Source organism: Archocentrus centrarchus, chromosome 13, assembly GCF_007364275.1.
Source record: "Archocentrus centrarchus isolate MPI-CPG fArcCen1 chromosome 13, fArcCen1, whole genome shotgun sequence".
In the NCBI taxonomy this organism is placed as follows: domain Eukaryota; kingdom Metazoa; phylum Chordata; class Actinopteri; order Cichliformes; family Cichlidae; genus Archocentrus; species Archocentrus centrarchus.
The window spans coordinates 8,713,803-8,734,555 of NC_044358.1; the positions used below are offsets into that span (position 1 = coordinate 8,713,803).

General features: G+C 42.1%; 1 protein-coding gene across 4 annotated transcripts; it reads left to right on the plus strand.

Moving 5' to 3' along the window:
* The first annotated feature begins 5,817 nt into the window (after positions 1-5,817).
* On the plus strand, positions 5,818-17,002 carry LOC115791119 (homeobox protein NOBOX-like). Of its 4 annotated transcripts, none has more exons than XM_030745235.1 (9): positions 5,818-5,909; positions 9,052-9,159; positions 11,678-11,837; positions 12,042-12,148; positions 12,373-12,509; positions 12,908-13,044; positions 14,558-14,819; positions 15,252-15,532; positions 16,146-17,002. In XM_030745235.1, the coding sequence occupies exons 1-9, from the start codon at positions 5,886-5,888 to the stop codon at positions 16,214-16,216; spliced, it is 1,287 nt and encodes a 428-aa protein (XP_030601095.1). In that variant the 5' UTR covers positions 5,818-5,885; the 3' UTR covers positions 16,217-17,002. The 4 variants fall into 4 exon arrangements, with proteins under 4 accessions (XP_030601095.1, XP_030601096.1, XP_030601097.1 ...); XM_030745236.1 differs by having other exon boundaries at positions 14,561-14,819; XM_030745237.1 differs by having other exon boundaries at positions 11,682-11,837; positions 12,047-12,148.
* The last annotated feature ends 3,751 nt before the right edge of the window (positions 17,003-20,753 follow it).

Sequence of the window (20,753 nt, forward strand, 5' to 3'; positions counted from 1 at the left end):
TATCAGAACATTTGATAAGCAGCCTCTGAGTTTAACAAAAAGTCTGTTCCTCCAAAGGTTTGAAATATTAAATTCGGTACGATGAACCAAATGACTGATTATTACTATTAAAAAAGGATTTTCCCTCCATGCTTATAACTTTTAACCATCTTCTTTCCTAACATAATGATGTTTATTTTTCCATTAAAAGTTAAATTCATTTTGTTTATAGCTTTAATAATATTAGGTGACCTGGGCAGGGAGGATAGCTTTGGAAAAAACATTTTGAGTTTGTAATGATGGAATTTGATTCCTATCTTTGTACTGATTTCCCATTACATTAATGCCTTCTGTGTCACTGCTTTTGATTGAAATCAATAACATCTCTGCAGCCATTATAAACAGTAAAGTTGGACCGGCACATCCTCGCCTCTGATTTCAAACCTCGATCATATACCAGGACCTAAAGCTACTGAGCTGTTGATCTCATCATGCAGCATCCCAGTTACATCAAGGACCCGGTGTCCCAAACCAAAAAGCCTCAAACGAGAGGAATATCGATTAGAGGAAAAACTCATCTATCATCTCACTGTCTCTACACTCCACATCACTGACTGTTAAAGTGTTCTTGGAGTTCTTTTGCTGTCGACTTTTTTAAAATAAGAGGAAATCTTTTCTGCAGCTCTGGCTCTAACAAAGGCACCGTGAGCTCTCTGAAGGTCCAGATCATCTCAGTTGGACTGCAGTTCCATCAGTACCCGACTGTTTTGATCAGGTGGGTTAAAACGCTGATTTCATTCCCAGAACAGATCACTTTCATATTTTTCTTGGCAAAAATTTATAGTAGCTTATTCTAATCATATTTATTTAAATTGAAGTATCACTTTCAGCACTCTCAATAATTTATCCAGTCATTTTGTAGTATTCATCATTATCCAATCAAATTAAATTTCCAATAGCCCTTATGCCTGTTGTTTTTTATCATAGGTCCTAAAAATGATTGTGAGGTACAGCTCAAAAGGTTATCACTAATTACCCAATAATCCAACTCTGTCCATTAGGCTGTATCCATGAATATCCTGTTCTTCTCAGTCTGTGCTCAGCATCTACTGCATCCTCTAATTCTTTAACTTTGCATTCTTTCATGTCCTCCGATTTGAAGTTTATGGCCTTTAATTAGAAATATTTAGAAAATATGAAGAAAATATGTTCATAATAATGCTGTTAGTTAAATAAATGTACAACCTTTATATCTTTCCATAATAATTATACTCAAATGGAGGTGGTGACCATAGCTGTACAGAAGCAGTAAAGTTGCACTTCATACATTCAGCCACCACAGACATTTGAGGGCCAGCTGGAGGTTCTATGATAACTTAATAAATGCATGACGCTCTGGCGGTTCCTAGAGTTGGCTGGGTACTACAGATGTTTTTCAGCTGTGCAGCCCAATTGAACCTTTTTCATGGAACGCTGAATGTCAACATGCCAAGTCTCTTCTCTGCAGCGCTCCTGTGCTAGCCGCACCTGACTTCACCAGACCCTTCAAGTTGGAAGTAGGTGCCAGTGCAACAGGAGTGGGAGCTGTACTACTGCAGGATGCAGCAGATAGTATCAGTCACCCTGTGTCTTACTTCTCAGTTAAGTTCAAACAACATCAGCTTAACTACTTAAACACTGGCAATGCTCCTTGACCTACAACATTTTGAAGTCCATGCTGGCTCCAGCGCAGACCAGGTTGTGGTGCACACTGATCACAACCCACTAACATTCCTGAGCCGCATGTACAACCACAACCAGAGGCTGATGCTCTGGGCCTTATTATCCCAAGAATACAATTTTGACATCAGACACAAGAAAGGTGCAGATAACGCAGTCGCTGATGCACAGTCCAGAGTGTAATGTGCAGGTTTGCGGGTGTGACGGCCACTGACCTTTGGCCTCTTTTTGAAAGAGAGCTGCTCTCCTTCTCTCTCTCTCCTCCAGGTGTTTCCTGCCTAATTGCAACAGTTGAACACCATTGCAGTTGTTTGGGAGACTGCATATAAGGCTCCAGCAGCCAGTGCTCCCTGTTGTTAGGCCACTAGGCTCAGATGTGTGTAGCTGCTGGACTAGGACTGTTCATACTGGAAGTTCATGGTTGATGTGGCAAAACCTTGGTGGTTTCTTTGGTTAGAGCTCTTGTGTTAGTGGAAGTTTGGTAGGGGTTCTCTGCTGTTTCTGTTTGCCCTTTTTTTTTGTGGCCAGCCAGGGAGCGTAGGTATTGTCTTTTTGTTTTCACTTTAAGCTTAGCTCTACTTTTGTTTCTAGGAAGTGTGTGTGTGTGTGTGTGTGTGTGTGTGTGTGTGTGTGTGTGTGTGTGTGTGGTATTTTGGCCTTGAGATCCTGATGTTTAACATGTTTCCTTTGTTTTTTTCCACACTTTTTGTTTTTGATAGTATTGTACATTGCTGACTGTAAATAACTCTAAATAAATCTTTTAAGTGCACACACGATCCAGTTTGTGGTTTGTTTTTTGTTATTCTCCAAAAAGGAGAACACACAGGAGTTAACTGATGGCAAACACGTTTCCTTTTGATCCCTGTTGTTGGACTTCTCCCTCTGACCTCCAGCCAACTTCCCAGACTCTGCCATGGACAATCTTTCAGCAGATCTCAGCACAGCGCTCTACTGCAGCAGGGCCTGTGTGGGTAGTGTCTGCAAAATGCTGATGAGCATCGGCTGGAACCCTTATTACAAAAATATCAAGAAATCCATGGTAAGCACAGTATAAGCGGCATTCACTCAAACTGCACAGTGTTGTAGCCATAGAAGGTACGGTACTATGAGGTCTTTAAGATCAGATGGGGCCTGTTATCCAACACCAACAGTGACACACACTTATCGTCTCAGTAGCAAGGCACTCTTGCAGAAAATGGTAAGAAATGAACTTTGCTGCATGATTTGAATATTGAAAGTAGCGCCATCTGGTGGACAAATATAAAAATTAAAATTTCAAAGTTAGTCCAAAATTAAATCCTCAGTTCAAGGAATGTTTGAGTTGATGTGGAATCAAAAACGGCATTTTCAGGTATTTCAAAGTCAGTTTTGTCCTTGGTCACAAATGTGCATAATTTAACCATTTTAGGATAATTTAAGGAACTGAGATGACAACCCTGAACTTTTAAAATAATTAACCATGTGTTTTAATAAATCAAATCATCTTAATTGTATCTAAAAGTAGTTTATTGCTTTTGATGTTTTAAGGTATTTTAATGTACATCACATTTTTCAAAAATCTAAAAACAAGAAACCCATATGAAATGATATTTACCAGCCTGATCTTTTTGGCACATTATACATACATAGCCTGAATTTTGCTTTACTTTCTCCAATATGCACAGATACCGCTTGTTTGGAGAGGACACGCACTTCTTTGGGTAATGGTGAAATAAAGAAATACACATTGGTATTTGAATTTTTTGAACTAATATTTAAACTTTAAATGTTTTAAGCATAACAGAGCCCCAGTCAATATCATTTTAAAACGTTATCTCTAGCCACATGAGGGCATCATTTACTTGTAGGACTCACAGGGATTGGTTTCATCAGCCTCATCCAGGACCACAATGCATACATCATGGATGGAAATGCTTTGTACCAAGCACAGGTTGCAGTCCCAGCTACCTTTGCGGAGAGTCTATTTGAGCAGCTCCAAAAAGCATTATGGGTCGACTTTGTTACAGACTCAACAGTCATTCAGAGGCACAGAGAGAGCCAGGGGTGGATGTTCAAAGGCACATTTGGTAAGAGGTCATCTGACAAAGGTACCTAGGGACTGGAGAGAAAGACAGAGTCCATTCTTAGTGAATGGAGGAAAGACGTGCACGAATCTAAACTGAATGAGAGGACCATCATGTTTGTGGAGAGACTGTTACGTGACTGAGACACCAAGATTGTTTCGGACTGTATGCACAAAGCAAAGCACGCTGTCGAAGACTTCACAGTCCCTCAACAAAGCATAAACCCTGTTGAGCAGAATGAAGTATCAGGTGCAGCAAAGCCCAGATGCAGAGGTGGCAAAAGTACTAAATTCTGTACTTAAGTAGAAGTACAAGTACTTGTGTTAAAAAATACTTTGGTAAAAGTCGAAGTACTGGTTCAACTTCTTTACTACGTAAAAGTAAAAAAGTACAGGCTCTGAAATTTACTCAAAGTAAGAAAGTAAAAGTAGCTCTTTGGAGGACGTTTCTACCTGCTATTTTTGTGTAAAGCTAACTGAACCTTATTATATATTATTGTAATAATATAAAATAATACATGAGAACACAAACGTTATTCCAATCTAAATTTTAATTCTAATGAATGTACTCAGCTTGAATCACAAACTGTGAAAGGGAATTTAAACACAGCTCTGTTCTCTGTGTCCTCCATAGTAGAGGGTGACTGTGTCTCCACCTAAACACCAACATGAGGATACTCAGGGGTTACAGTGGGATTCAGAAGGTGGAGGAACCCTAAGATCAGCTGTAGTGGCTCTGCATGGGGAGAAGAATCACAACTTTCTATTGTGAGCTGCAGTAAATGATGTTGGTGTGCAGGCTGTGATCAGCTGACCTGCTGCTGCTGCTGCTCTGAGGTTTACTGCTCTGTGTGGATGAACTGAACTCACAAAGATGTAACCCAGTATTTCACAGCTATCTGAGCTGATCTCCATCCCCTACACTGACAGCATACAGGCTGTAGAAATGTTGGATTCAGTGAAAGAATCTCAGCATCAGCAGCTTTGATTCAAACTCATCTCTGCTGCACTGATGTAACCTGTAACTCTGACCATGAACACAAAGTGCACCAACACAGAGCTTTACTGTAAATACAGTACAACTAGATAACCTGTTTATTACGTACTAAACTGCAGTATTTTCATCCAATCTTTGAATTACACAAAGTCAGCATACTTCAGTTTATTTTCCAGTCCTTACCTTTAATTCTAACCTCTCTTCTTCCTCTCCTGTCCTCTTTCTCCATCTCTGAGTAAACTTCTCTCTATTTGCTCTCCCTGAAATACAGCAGCTCTTCTTTTAGCTAGCAGACACACTGTGTGACAAACTGCACACACTTTGTGTGTTTGCTGATATTTGTTGAGCATTTAAAAACGTTGCATTTACCTGCCACACGTTACTCCCTTCATGCTCGCTCCTCTTCAGTAGCGCTAGCTAAGCTGTTTATGTCCTGCGAGCATAACTTACAGATTCGGTCCGGCCCGCTGTGACCCCTGATTATAGCGCTATAAATGAGACATTAATTACATGGGTTTGTGTATTTAATCCCTTTGTACCCGATAAGCCCCGGTGATGGAGGATACGCAGTACGATTGTCTCTTATATGTTAATATTCCTCCGTTTAGGCTAAGATCGTTTGATGTTTGACGGCGCACTGACCGGAAACGCAAACTTCTCCCTGACGTGTTAAAAAGTAACGAGTCTGTTTTGAAAATGTAAGAAGTAGAAAGTACAGATACTTGTGTAAAAATGTAGGGAGTAAAAGTAAGAAGTACTCAGAAAAATAAATACTCAAGTAAAGTACAGATACCTAAAAAATCTACTTAAGTACAGTAACGAAGTATTTGTACTTCGTTACTTCCCACCTCTGCCCAGATGTAATGTCCTCATATGAGGATGCAGGTCTCAGCAGGTTCATGCTGAAAGTCACACAACTCAGCTTTATTTCCATATACATATATACCGTATGTTTCTTGTCTGTATATGTCCATGTTTATTTCCACTTCTAGCGGTCAGAGTTCAAAGAAGAAAAAAAAACAGCTGTTCTGATCGCTGATTGGCTGCTTCAGTCTTCACCATTCAGGCCACAGGTAGACTCCCCTTATTATTAGCGCAAATTAATCGGATCTGAGGTGGCGTCCATGGATGGAGGTGCAGCAGACAATTTCGGTGAGAACGTTTAGGCTAAACTTTCACTGTTATATCGGTTTGTTTCGGCATTTTCACATCACACGTGGTCAAGTTTTAGCTCCATTTTTCCGCATAATTTTGAAAGACCTCATATCCAAAGCTCTGTTTCCCCCTGAAAGTGTAAAACACGGTAATAACAATCAGACCGTGTTTGCTGATGGGTACAGTTAGCTTAGCAGCAGCTAACCGCGGCTGCTGCTCCTGATTCGGCCTGCGGGGCAAAAGAAACAAATACACAGTTTTTACTCGAGTATAACTACAGATACTTGTCTTAATATTAAATAAATACTCCAGTAAAAGCTGAAGTAATGATTCAACTTCTTACACAGTAAAAGTGAAAAGTACAGGCTCTGAAATGTACTCAGTAAGAAAGTAAAAGCAGCTCTTTGGAGGACATTTCTTCCAGCTATGTTTGTGCCAAGCTAACTGAATCTGTGCTCTATAAATAAAATAAAGTAATAATAAACTTTTTTTTAAAACTCTGCTTCCACACCTGAACAGAAAGTGAGTACAGTCAGGGCTCAGAGTGGGATTGGGCAGGTGGGGGACCCTGAGATTGACTGTAGTGGCTCAGTGGGGGGGGGGGCCTCACAGCTCCATCATTTCTATTGTAGCTCCAGCAGATTTTCTCTGTGTGCAGGCTGTGATCAGCTGACCTGTGCTGCTGCTGCTGCTGCTGCTCTGTGTGGATTTACACAACTCAACAAGCACAGCTGTCTGCGCTGATTTCCACCCCTACACTGACAGTATGCTGTTTATACTGTCTTTATACTGGACTGTATAGAGTTGGTATGAAGGAGGAACTCAGTGAGTGAATCTGAGCGTCATCGCACTTTGTGTGTTTGCTGATATTTGTTGAGCAGTTAGAAAAGTTGCATTTGAAATGATCTGCACTTAATAAATGTTCCTCCTTCTATGCTCGCCAAAAAGGATCAAGTGTTTCATTTATTTATTCATATTTGGATTTTTGTTGCAGTTTCCCAGCTGAACTTTATCTCTGTGTGATACCAGCTGCTTCACTTTCAATAACCTTTAAAAGAAGTTGAACTGAATCAAAATTACCAGAGGCAGAAATGAAGTTGGATTAACTAAAGCTGTTTAAAACTTCATTCTTCAAAAGTCTGTTAATTACACAGCAGTGTTGCTGGCTCTCTGTCCTGGCTTCAAATAGGCTCGACTTCATAAATCTCTCTTTTTCTGGCTTACTGACCAAAGCACTTAAAGTGCCGATGCCTTCATTCAGCAGTTTCAGTACTAAACTACTGAACAGTGCTTTTACTTTACTACTCCTGCCTTCTCTGGAGCAGCTGTGTTGCTTACAGTCCGTATTAAGCGTTTAACCGCTTCATGTTTTTTTCTTCCTTTGAATATTCAGTCAATAATTGTGATTGGTCAGATGCTGCAAACTCCACCCCTTTCATGTAAACATGCATGTTAAAACCTGCTTTAACTTAGCGATTGATACATAGTTGAAACATAGCGCAGTAGGCTGCAACTGAAGGTCTCCATCCTGTCAGACCAGCCTGATCCAAAACTAGATCTTTGTAAAGTCAGTATGTATGATGTTGGTGATGATTAGTAACTCATGATGAACTGCAGGGTTCTAGGCAGAAAAAATTCACGGGGGGGTTTAGAAACATCCTGTCTCAGAGTGATGCTGAAAAGCTAATTCGTGCATTGATTACTTCTATGTTGGGCTATTGTGATTCATTATTATCAGGCTGTCCTACACTGAACTTGGTTGTGCTGGCTCACAGAACATCTGATGTGGTGTGCACCTTTAACACATGACACAAAACATACATTAAATTGAGGAAATATCCCTTCACATTAATCAGGTAGGTCAAAGGTTAATCAGAGTCTTCTTAATTTACAGATTCTTTCTTAGTCTGGTGGAAAGGAGGTAAAAGGCCTATGAGGCCAAAAAGGGTGGATTTATATGTCCAGGGGATTGACAGGTGACAGGATATGATGTATGCTGGTGTAGTGAACTTGAAATGGGTTTAAAACTTTTGATTTTAACACTTCCTGAAAAGCCTTCAGCTGATCCAAAATGCTGCAGCTAGAGTACTGACAGGGACTAGAAAGAGAGAGCAGATTTCTCCCATATTGGCTTCTCTTCATTGGCTCCCTGTTAAATCTAGAATAGAATTTAAAATCCTTCACCTCACCTACAAGGTCTTGAATAATCAGGCCCCATCTTATCTCAAAGACCTCATAGTACCATATCACCCCAACAGAGCTCTTCGCTCTCAGACTGCTGGCTTACTTGTGGTTCCTAGGATACTTAAGAGTAGAATGGGAGGCAGAGCCTTCAGCTTTCAGGCCCCTCTTCTGTGGAACCAGCTCCCAGCTTGGATTCAGGAGACAGACACCCTCTCTATTTTTAAGATTAGGCTTAAAACTTTCCTTTATGATAAAGCTTATAGTTAGAGCTGGATCAGGTGACCCTGAATCCTCTCTTATTTATGCTGCGATAGGCCAAGGCTGCAGGGGGGGTTCCCATGATGCACTGTGTTTCTTGTTCATTCATCTCTTTTCACTCTGTTTATACCCCCCTCTGCATTTAATCATTAGTTATTAATAATCTCTGGATCTCTTTCACAGCTTGTCTTTTGTCCTGTCTCTCTCCCCTCACCCCCAGCCACTCACAGCAGATGACCCCCCCTCCCTGAGCCTGGTTCTGCTGGAGGTTTCTTCCTGTTAAAAGGGAGTTTTTCCTTCCCACTGTCACCAAGTGCTTGTTCGTGGGGTCGTTTTTTTGGTTTTCTGCCCATTATTGCAGGGACTTCACCTGACAAGCGTCTTGAGCCAACTGTTTGTTGTGATTTGGTGCTATATAAATAAAATTGAACCAAATTACTCATCAGAGAAAAAGTCCAGATGCGTGACCACATTTTAGTCCAAGCTTTAAGTTTAAAAACCACATTCTTGCTGTACTTTGTTGCAGACTGTCCAAGGTTTCTGTGTGAGAACTGGAGGATTTGGAAACAAACAACAACTGGAGGAAAAGGAAGAGGGTGGAAACAGAGCAGGAAGTGTTTAGTCAGAGAATAAAGAGGTAAAGGAAACAGAAAAGAGAGTTTTAATCCTAACTTCTTCTTTTGATACATCTTCACAGCCTCCAGTCTCCATCCAGCCCACACTTCCTCAGCTGCAAAGTAACCAAAGACCTCACAGCTCCTTTGTACCTCACAGTGATCCCCAGCAGGGCCCAGAGGCTCTTGAGGTGAGAAGAGACCATTCATGTGCTCACACCTGATGATCTGTGAACTACTTTCTTTCTTCCTGAGTGCTCCAGATTCATTTAAACTGTTTGCATGCTGCTCTTTTCAGACACAGTTCAGACAGATTTGAGATCTTTTTAAAACCTGAGCCATTTTCACACATGAACCTCAAACAATGTTTGGTAGGTCACCTGAAGTGCTTCTTTTCATGTGTAGGAGATGGTCCACTTTGGATCTGTTCTCACTACTGGAAATATTCTGCTAGGTTTTGTCAAAGATGCTGTGTGAGTGTCTGTGTGAGGTTCTCAATGATCCAGTTCCTCGTAGTCCTAATAGCTTCAGATGAAGGCAGCTGGACTTCTTGTTTAGGTTTGTAAAGATGTTTCATCCCCCACCCAAGAGGCTTCTTCAGTTCACCTTTACTCCATCTGTCTTCAAAGTGTCCTTTTTCCTTTAAGTGCAGGTGTACAGCTGAGTCTTGTTCTGTGGAGCTGGCTCTCATATGTTCTGCGATGCATCTGTGGTGTGATATTTGGTCTGAATGATTCGGACATTTGTGCTGAGAAAGTTTCAGGGTTGCGGTGTTTGAAATACCAAAAATAAATACATCACACTTGGTTGTTGATCATGAGGGTTAACCCTTCACTCAATGAAATATGCACGCCTACAGTCCTCTGAATTATTAATGATGCAGCTGGGAAAATGACATCCTGGATTTGAATGTTTGTCTCAGTGTGTGGAGAATGATTGCATCTCACTGAAAAGCTATGAAAGCCGATAATGGAGAATAGTATTTTTAATGCTCAGACATAGATCTCAGATAATGTCATGGGTTCACAGCTCCAAGATGTTTCAAGTCAGTTCTCTTTCTACAACCAAAGTGAGTTTAGACTTTAGTTTAGACTGATACCTGATAAATCAGTATTTTAATTTTTAGAGGGAAAAAAGCTCAACATTTTACCAACAAATACACTATATTGCCAAAAGTATTCACTCACTCATCCAAATGATTGAATTCAGGTGTTCCAGTCACTTCCATGGTCACAGGTGTATAAACCAAGCACTTAGGCATGCAGACTGCTTCTACAAACATCAGTGAAAGAATGGGTCGCTCTCAAGAGCTCAGTGAATTCCAGCGTGATGTCATGATAGGATGATACCTGTGCAACAAGTCCAGTCATTAAATTAGTTACTGGGATTACAACAAAGTAGAAGTGATTGGGAACAACAGCAACTCAGCCATGTAGTGGTAGGCCATGTAAAATGGCACAGTGGGGTCAGTGGATGCTGAGAAGTAGAGTGCACAGAGGTCACCAACTTTCTGCAGAGTCAGTCGCTGCAGACCTCCAACCTTCATGTGGTCTTCAGATTAGCTCAAGAACAGTGCACGGAGAGCTTCATGGAACGGGTTTCCATGCCTGAGCAGCTGCATCCAAGCCTTACATCACCAAGTACAATGCAAAGCGTCAGATGCAGTGGTGTAAAGCACGCCGTCACTGGACTCTAGAGCAGTGCAGACGTGTTCTCTGGAGGGATGAATCACACTTCTCCATCTGGAAATCTGATGGACCAGTCTGGGAATGGTGGTTGTGAGGAGAACAGTACGTGTCTGACTGTATTGTGCCAAGTGTAAAGTTTGGTGGAGGGGGGATTATGGTGTGGGGGGTGTTTTTCAGGAGTTGGGCTCGGCCCTTCAGTTCCAGTGAAAGGAGCTCTTAACGTTTCAGGGACAATTTCATGTTTCCAATTTTGTGGGAATAGTTTGCGGATGGTGCTTTCCTGTTCCAACATGACAGCACACCAGTGTACAAAGCAGGTCCATCAAAACATGGATGAGCCAGTTTGGTGTTCCTGACCTCAACCTGATAGAACATCTTTGGGATGAATTAGAGCGGAGACTGTGAGCCAGGCCTTCTCGTTCAACATCAGTGTCTGACCTCACAAATGTGCTTCTCCAAGAATGGGTAAAAATTCCCATAAACACTCCTAAACCTGTGGAAAGCCTTCCCAGAAGAATTGAAGCTGTTATAGCTGCAAAGGGTGGCCGACATTATATTAAACCCATTGAATTAAGAATGGGATGTACAGTAATCCCTCACTTATCGCGGGTGTTACATTCCAGGACCACCCGCGATAAGTGAGTAGGGACGCTATACTTATTTTAATACTTATACATTATTTTAGTAGTTATACACTATTTTAAGTTTTTATAACCCCTCCCCACACACTTATACACCAAATATATACATTACTGTACAACACGTACTACGCATGTGAAGAACGAGTACCGCAAAACCCAGTGAAACAGCAAAAATACAGCAATAAATATTTTACACTAATATTGATTGAAAACCCGCGAAACAGCGAGTCCATGAAAAGCGAACCGTGAAGTAGCGAGGGATTACTGTAATTCAAGTTCATATGTGAGTGAAGGCAGATGAGTGAATCCTTTTGGCAATAGTTTATTTTACTGATTCTCACTGAGATAATCTGTGCTGAGGAAATGTGTCTCAATGGCAGACAGAGAAAACACAGGGATACTCCACCCTACACTCTATGGACCACACCATCAACTACAACATTGGGAGCCAAAGTCAGGCCCTCAGATTCCCTTTTCCACCTGGCAGCTACCCACTGCCACCTGAATGGCAGAAGACACCATGGACAGGCTTCAGTGCAGGTGAGGGAAACATCTGTCAATGTGTGCTCACATTTGACTGCTATGCAAATTGTTGCCTTCTAATTTCTCTCCCCTGATTGCCAAGACTGTGTGTGTGTGTGTGTGTGTGTGTGTGTGTGTGTGTGTGTGTGTGTGTGTGTGTGTGTGTGTGTGTGTGTGTGTGTGTGTGTGCACATGCGCGCACTAATGTACACTTGTGTGTAGATCAGTTACAGCACTTAGAGGCCATGTTCCAAGAGGATAAATTTCCAGACATTGAGAAAAAGAGACTTGTTGCTGCTTCATTCGGTGTCACACCTCACAATATTAAGGTTAGACTTTTGTCTTACTTTATTCATCTTCTGATAAATTTTACTAAAGACTTTATTTTGTGATGTACTATTTATGAAGATGAATTGTTAGCAAACAGAATAAAAGATCTCCCTCATTGCTTTGTCTTCCTGAAAATCCCATCTCATCCTGTGTACAACAGTTTCCATCTTTATTCTTTAGCATGTGTGTTAATCTTGTCCCCCTGCATGTTTCTGGGTTCCAGGTCTGGTTTCGGAACCGCAGGTCAAGGTGGAGGAAAGAAAACGCTGTTATAGCAAATGTTGGAGATGGACAGAGTAGAGTTGGATACACTCCACATCACCAGATCAGTCCCACTCTGCCCACTCTGCCACACAGCAGGTATTTCAGTATTTCTCTGTTGCTTTGATTTCAGCATGTCTGTGTAGGTTCTGAGTCATCCAGGACATGGTGGTCTAGAGAGCTTGAAAAGAGGCAGCTGGACTTCTTTAGGTTTGTGAAGGAGGGAGGGGGGGGGGGGGGGGGGGTACAGAGGTGGTGGCTTACAGCACCAGCTGTCAGCTTTCTACAACGCAGGCTTGATCCCTTCCCAGGTGCTTCAACCCCACCTGGGACTCCCAACCATTTGTTTTTAGAGCTGAAGAAGCCTCTTGGATGAGAGGTGAAACTTCTTCACAAACCTAAAGAAGTGCAGTTGCCTTTTTTTTCAAGATTTCTGGACTTTTATTTCAGTGTACTTTGAGTTGTTCATGATTAACTTAACTACATCTTTTTTTTAGTCTGGGAGCTCCACCTGTGTCTCATTTTTATGTTAGCAAGCCACCCCAGTTTGCACCTGTGCCACCTTCAGTCCCTATCTTATCCACTCAGATGGCACCCTCCCACAGCAGCCTGCTGTCCAGCCTCAGCAGCCCAGGTATGAAAATCCACAAATATGCACAGTTTCTAACACACTGCTGTTAATGCATTAGATTGCTGAGGATTCAACCTGTTGGAGGAATTCTGTTCATCTTATTAAAAGAAGCAGCTCACAGTTCAATCAAAATTACACACTCATCTATACACATTTGCCTAACAAGCAAAAGATCCCTGGTTCGATCCTGGGAGGAGACACGAATCCCTTTGTGGTTGGGTCAGGAAGGACATCAGGTGTCAAATATCTGCTAAATCAAACATGCAGAGCTCCAAACTGTGGCGACCCCTTTGTGAATAAGGGAGCAGCTGAAAGCAGCTTTAGAAAGAAAATAGTTCCTACATAAAACTGCTCATAACAAGGTTTTTGGATTTTGACTTTTGTCTGATCGACCACGTCCTGATTTCTCTAAGGAGACGTTACTGCTGAGTTTTTCAAATGAATCTTTTTTGTTTTCTTTGAGCCTAAGGTCATGTTCAGACTCAAACTGCAATGTGATATCATGTAAAGGCATCACTTGACCCACACACTAAGGTTATTGATGGAGTTCCACAGGGTTCTGTACTAGGACCAATTTTATTTACACTATACATGCTTCCCTTAGCTTCCTAAGGGACACGTGTATGGTGTAAATAAAACTGGCAAAAAAAAGCAGTCCTACATATTAAGTAAATATGTAGGACTGCTTTTTTTTGCATATGCACAATATTTCTAAAATTAGAAACATCCTGTCTCAGAGTGATGCTGAGAAGCTAAATCACACATTCATTACTTCTAGGCTGGACTATTGTAATTCATTATTATCAGGCTGTCCTAAAAGCTCCCTGAAAAGCCTTCAGCTGATCCAAAATGCTGCAGCTAGAGTACTGACAGGGACTAGAAAGAGAGCAGATTTCTCCGGGTTCAATGATGCACTGTGTTTCTTTTCATTCACCTCTTTTTACTCTGTTTATACCCCACTATGCATTTAATAATTAGTTATTAATCTCTGGCTCTCTTCCACAGTGTGTCTTTTGTCCTGTCTCTCTCCCCTCAGCCCTAACCGGTCACAGCAGATGACCGCCCCTCCCTGAGCCTGGTTCTGCTGGAGGTTTCTTCCTGTTAAAAGGGAGTTTTTCCTTCCCACTGTCACCAAGTGCTGCTCATAGGGGGTCATTTTAACTGTTGACTTTTCTTTGTAATTATTGTAGGTTCTTTACCTTAGAATATAAAGCACCTTGAGGCGACTGTTTATTGTGATTTGGTGTTATATAAATAAAATTAAATTGAATTAAAGGAGCTGGAAAGTTGACTTCATGTAAATTGGTGGCTTTATAACATCTTACACTTGATGGAATTACAAAAATATCTGTTTTTAGTGAATTCTGCTACATATGAGGAAGTTTATCTCCATGTAGATGAACGATACCTTCAAGCTCAGCAAACCTTCACTCTGCATGTTGAGATAGTAAAATTACATCGAAACCAAAACACAGGATCTCTAATCTCACTTTTTAACTGGTTGGTTTTTATCTAGTAGGTCAAAGCAGAGAGTGGGATACAGGCCAGCACCAGCTTTCATCTCAGGGGAGTTTGGTGGTGTTCCTCCCCCATCCCATGCACAGCCCTCCTCCCCCACTGCTGCTTTCTCCATTACTTCCTCCTCCTTTCACCATGACTTATTACTCTGCTAACCCCACTCCACCTCTCCTCAACACCCCACCTTTCTTCCTGGATCCTCTGGCCGGTGGCTCTACCTTGACCCATTATGTAACCCAGTCTCTGCCAACTGACACCAGGTCAGTTCCGCTCACAACAAACTGTGACACAAATATTAGAGGATAATGAACTATGTATAAAAGCTGACAGAGTAGGCAGAGAGGAGATCTGTGAAATCCTGATGTAGTGATCGTTCACACAGTGTCTGTAGTAGCAGGGAGTCAGTTTTAGTTGGTGTTTTAAAGCACTAAAACTTCTACTTCCTGCAAAAATAATAGTTCTTTTTAAACTGTTGGTCTGTATGTTCAGTAATTCAGCAAAAAAAAGCATTCAGATCCACTGCATCAGGATAGTGGCAGAAACCTCAGATAAATAATGTGAGAACCTGGGAATAAAAGCCTGATTGTGTCTGTATGGCTCTATCACAGGAAGTTATCACAATAACAACCACAACCTGCAGACAGAGCCATAAAACACCAGATGCACTTAAATGTGTCTGTGTTTGTCCTCAGTTCACTCTTTGACTTGGACTACCTGATGTCGAGCCAGCTACAGAGCTCCTACCCCACCAGCCAGCCTCAGCTCCAACCTGACACGTCTCTGCCCAGCATGCCCTACCTCACCCCATCCCCCTACCTCACCCCTAACCCTCCAGGTTTAAATCCTACCTCCTACCTCACTCTTGGCCCTGAAGGAAACTCATCTGGTGTGGTGACCACCTCCACCAGTGATCCCACCTGCTTCCAGTCCCAGAGCACAGGTCAAATCCTCCTGCAGTCATCTGATCAGGACGGTGAGTCACTGGGTTAAAATGAGATTTCATTCATTTGTGGATCTGAAATTTTAGGCATACAAAAGAACCCTTAGGATCAAATGGAAAATAAAAGCTGTACATCCTACATGAGTGCAAATGAAGCCACAAGTGAAACAGTTTGACTCAGTACTTCCATGTAAACACTGTTTGCATTCACAAAGATGCACAGGGTCTTTTTCAATAATTCCCACTTACTTTGATTCGTGTATGTTTCACTGCTATGTCACCAGCTTTAGTCTCCATTCACACAGAGAAGATGCCAGTCAGTGTCAGAAGTTTGTAGTTGATTCAAATAAAAAAATACTGAAAACAGTCAAAGTCATTTGGTCCTTGGTCCAAATCAAACATCCACTGTTTGAATTACATTTTAATTTCATACTCAATAATGTGATTACTGAGTATGAAATGTGTAAGTCAGCACTGGGCAGTGAGTGAAAGAAAAGAGAGTCATGCTGAGGGCACAGAAACATTTTGAATCCAACAGTGTACAGATGCTCTCAGCAGTCTTAGATTTATGACAGGTGGAGAAGTGTTTGAGGTTTCAGTCGCCTCCACTGAGGCTGATCTGGATCTGCATGTGTTTTCCATCCAGCTGGGTCTGCAGCGTACCAGCCTTCCCCACAGGGGCAACCTGAGCAGTCAGCCAGTCATGCACCCATGTAATCAGTGCCCTCCTGCTTACCCTGGCACCAGCCTCCATCTTCTACCAGCCCTCATCTTCTTCCAGCCTCCGTCTTCCAGCAGCCTCCATCTTCCATTATTCTTAGGCAAATTCCCAGCATCCTTCACTCAACCAGACTCACATCAGCACCACCGCTATCCTCCCACCTGTGTCAGCGCTGCCGCCTCTTGCCTCAGGGTGGAGGGAACTCCAACTAAGGAGTCTTGAGGTCAGCACTGCCTCTCCAGAAAGCCCTCCAGTGCCTCTTTGTGTCAATAGTATGACAAGATTCACAGCCACTTGCACTACAATGTTTCTCCTGTACATTTTTTCTTTAAGTGTGTCTTGAGTGTGTGTTTCAGCTGCATGTAAATGCATGTGAATTTATAAATTTCCTGTTTTTATTACTATTAGGATTTTTGAGCAGAAATGTAAATGCTACCAGGCTGCATTCTCCTGGGCTGCAAATGCTCGTTGCACTGTTCATCATTTATTTCTGCATTTAACACTTTCTGCATTTCTGCTTTCATCATTCAAAACTACAATTGCAGCATTTTTTCTTTTTTGGTGGCTCTTTTTTAAAAAGACAATTTATTTTAGACCAGCAGAGTGTAGTTCATGTAAACTCAGTGTTTTGCTTCAAGTTCCTCACCAAACACAAGTCTCTGTAGCAGTTTATAAAATCAGGGCCGGGAAAAAATCATCATGGGAAACATGCAACATGTTTTTGGCCGAACACAGAAATTCATATTCTGCTAAAAGAAGGTGATGGAAACATTTTCAAATGTTAGTGGTTACAAATGTTTCTGGTCTCAGTGTTTTTCTGTGATTCAGTTAATAAAGGAAGAATTTTTCAGCAGCTTGTTTCTGTTGTGGTCGCCCATAAATAGAAGCTGGTTTATGAACAGATGAGATGAGCTGTGATCATAATGGTCCACATGTTTGGCCATAAAGATGAAAGAAATGTCCTCATTTAAAACTGGTGGATCTCCCCACCAATTGTTTCCTGTGTTTAGTTCACATTCCTGCTTTTGGGAACTTGGGTGGGGGTTGTTCTTTAGTGTGAGACAGCCATCCAGGATCTATAGCATTAAACATGGTGCTATTATAAGACTTTATTGATCCCACAGTGGGGAAATTCACCTGTTACAGCAGCAGTAGACAAAGTGCAGAAAACAAGAGCAGCAATCAAAAGCACAATGACACATGATGTGGTTTCCTGCATTTCTATGGACTTGATTGTGTTGGATTATATAGTCTGAGGGCTGTGGGCAGGAATGATCTGTGGTAGCTCCTTCCTGCACCGGGGATGTAAGAGTCTTGTGCTGAAGGAGCTGCTCAGAGACTTCACAGTGCAGTGCAGGGGGTGGGAGGGATTGACCATAATGGATGTGAGCTTGGCTGGCATCCTTCAGTCCACCACCTACCTGATGGAGTCCAGTGGGCAGCCCAGGACAGAGCGAGCTCTCTTAACCAGTTTGTTCAGTCTCATCCTGTCTCTGTCTGTGCTGCCCCCCTCCCCAGCACACTATGGTGTAACACTGCACAAGCCACCACAGTGTCATAAAATGTAGAGCCTCGCACACTCCGATGAACCTCAGTCTCCTCAGCAGCTGTAGTGGACTCTGGCTCTTTGTGTACACGGTGTCGGTATTGTCTGTCCAGTCCAGTTTATTGTTGAGATGAACACCCGGGTACTTAAACGAGTCCTCTGTCTCAGTGATGGAGCCCTGGATGTCACCAGTGTGTGAGGGGAAGGTTTCCTTTGGGAACCAATTGCAAGCTCCTCGGTGTTCAGGATCAGGTGGTTATATGATCCACAAAGTCCAACATGACCTCCCCGTACTCCTGCTCATTCTGCGCTGACACCCAGCCAACAATGCAGCATCATCAGAGAATTTCTGCAGATGGCAGAGGGTGAAGTTGTAGTTGAAGTCTGAGGTGTGAAAAGGAGCAGCAAGAGCACCGTCCTCTGGGGGACTCCTGTACTGCAGACTACCATATCTGATGTACAGCCGTGCAGTCTCACATACTGTTGTCTGTCAGTGAGGTAGTTGATGGTCCACGTAGCCAGATCTTGGTCCACACCAGCCACCTCTATCTCCCCTGCAGCAGTGATGGCTGGGGGGTGTTAAAAGCACCGGAGAAGTAAAACAACATGACTCTCACAGTGCACCCGGGGGACTCCAGGAGAGACAGTGGTCAGTGTAGATAAACACAATAATACAGAGAGAACCCGACAACCAAAACAACCCCCTATGAGCAAGTACTCTAGCTGCAGCATTCTGGATCAGCTGAAGGCTTTTCAGGGAGCTTTTAGGACAGCCTGATAATAATGAATTACAATAGTCCAGCCTAAAAGTAATAAATGCATGAATTAGCTTTTCAGCATCACTCTGAGAAAGGATGTTTCTAATTCTAGAGATATTGAACAAATGCGACAAAGCAGTCCTACATATTTGTTTAATGTGTGCATTGAAGGACATTGAAGGATTCCTCACAGTGTTACTGGAGGGCAAAGTAATGCCATCCAGAGTAAGTGTCTGGTTAGACACCATGTTTCTAAGGTTTGTGGGGCCGAGTACAATAACCTCAGTTTTATCTGAATTTAGAAGCAGGAAATTAGAGGCCATCCAGGCCTTTTTGTCTTTAAGACATTCCTGCAGTTTAACTAATTGGTGTGTGTCAACTGGCTTCATGGATAGATAAAACTGGGTATCATCTGCCTAACAATGAAAATGTATGCAGTGCTTTCTAATAATAATGCCAAAGGGAAGCATATGTAGTGTAAATAAAATTGGTCCTAGTACAGAACCCTGTGGAACTCCACCAGTAACCTTAGTGTGTGAAGAAGACTCCCCATTTACATGAACAAATTGGAGTCTATTAGATAAATATAATTCAAACCACTGCAGTGCAGTACCTTAAATACCTACAGCGTGCTCTAATCTCTGTAATAAAATGTTATGGTCAACAGTATCAAAAGCTGCACTGAGGTCCAACAGGACAAGCACAGAGATGAGTCCACTGTCAGAGGCTCTAAGAAGATCATTTGTAACATTCACTAATGCTGTTTCTGTACTGTGATGAATTCTGAAACCTGACTGAAACTCTTCAAATAAACCGTTCCTCTGCAGATGATCAGTTAGCTGTTTTACAACTACTATTTCAAGAATCTTTGAGAGAAAAGGAAGGTTGGAAGAGCCTAAATAAATATCAATAGTATTGAAAGTAGCTGTACACAAAGATATGTCTGTGAGTGTCATGTTTTGTGTAGGAAAGACTCAGGAGTTCACAGGTTTATTTAGAACAAGGGTATGCACTGAATATGACCGTAATCTATCCAAAAGGGGGTTTGGCTTCAGGTAGGACAAAACCAAAGGTAATCTTTCTCCACAGGGAAACATTCCCACTCTCTTACTCTCAGGGACTCACTCAGGATTCCTGTGCAGAGGAGAGCAGAAGGTAAGGTCGAAGGCAAACACATGAACGGAAAACATTCATTGGCAGAGGGCGACACTAACTGTTAGTAACACAACAACCCAGTGCCAGCTACAGGTCTTAAGTAGTGTACTGACAGGTGAGTTGGTCAGAAGGGTGGGACAGAGGCAGGAGCTGCCCCAGACACACCAGCTGTAGTTCTCACACAAAACAGAGAGAGGACAAGAGGACCATCAGTAAGATAGTTAACAAGTTTTTCTCTCATGGTTAAAATTATATTTGTGAAGTAATTAATGAATTATTACTAGTTAAAGTGAAAGGAATACTGGGCTCAGCAGAGCTCTGACTCTTTGTCAGCCTGGCTACAGTGCTGAAAAGAAACCTGGGGTTGTTCTTATTTTCTTCAATTAATGATGAGTAGTAAGATGTCCTAGCTTTATGGAGGGCTTTTTTATAGAGCAACAAACTCTTTTTCCAGGCTAAATGAGCATCTTCTAATTTAGTGAGACGCCATTCCCTCTCCAGCTTTCGGGTTATCTGCTTTAAGCTGTGCGTTTGTGAATTATACCACGGAGTCAGGCACTTCTGATTTGAAGCTTTCCTTTTCAGAGGAGCCACAGTATCCAAAGTTATATGCAGTGAGGATGTAAAACTATTGACGAGATAATCGACCTCACTGGGAGTGGTTTAAGTGTCTTGCCCAAGGACACAACGCAGCGCAGGGACAGGGGCTTGAATCTGCAACCTTCCAGCTGCAAGGCGAGCACCTACCCACTGCGCCACTCCCACAAGTGATTCCACCAAGTTGTCCAGATCAAGATGCATCATCACTCTAAGAACAAAAATGCATGTGATGACTTAACTGCAATTTTCACACTTTTGAGGGACTGGTTTGGCACCCCTGTTATATCCTTAGTTAATTAAGTCCCTGAGTTCATGAACCACTGAAAGCCATTTAAATCAAACCTGTTATACAGCTGTGATCACAGCCAAAAAGTAGTGTTACACATAGTGGGTAATAAAAAGTAAATAATTTGTTTTAAATATTGGTAATATTTTAGGATGAAGCAGGTAAAAGTAAACTGAAAGATATTTTGA

What these genes read in the sequence shown, in the direction of transcription:
- LOC115791119 (XM_030745235.1), top strand. Translation starts at nt 5,886, where the DNA reads ATGGAGGTGCAGCAGACAATTTCG. An exon ending in AGGTGCAGCAGACAATTTCG is followed by an intron (nt 5,910 to 9,051) that starts GTGAGAACGTTT and finishes ACATCTTCACAG; the next exon opens with CCTCCAGTCTCCATCCAGCC. An exon ending in GTCCAGCCTCAGCAGCCCAG is followed by an intron (nt 13,045 to 14,557) that starts GTATGAAAATCC and finishes GTTTTTATCTAG; the next exon opens with TAGGTCAAAGCAGAGAGTGG.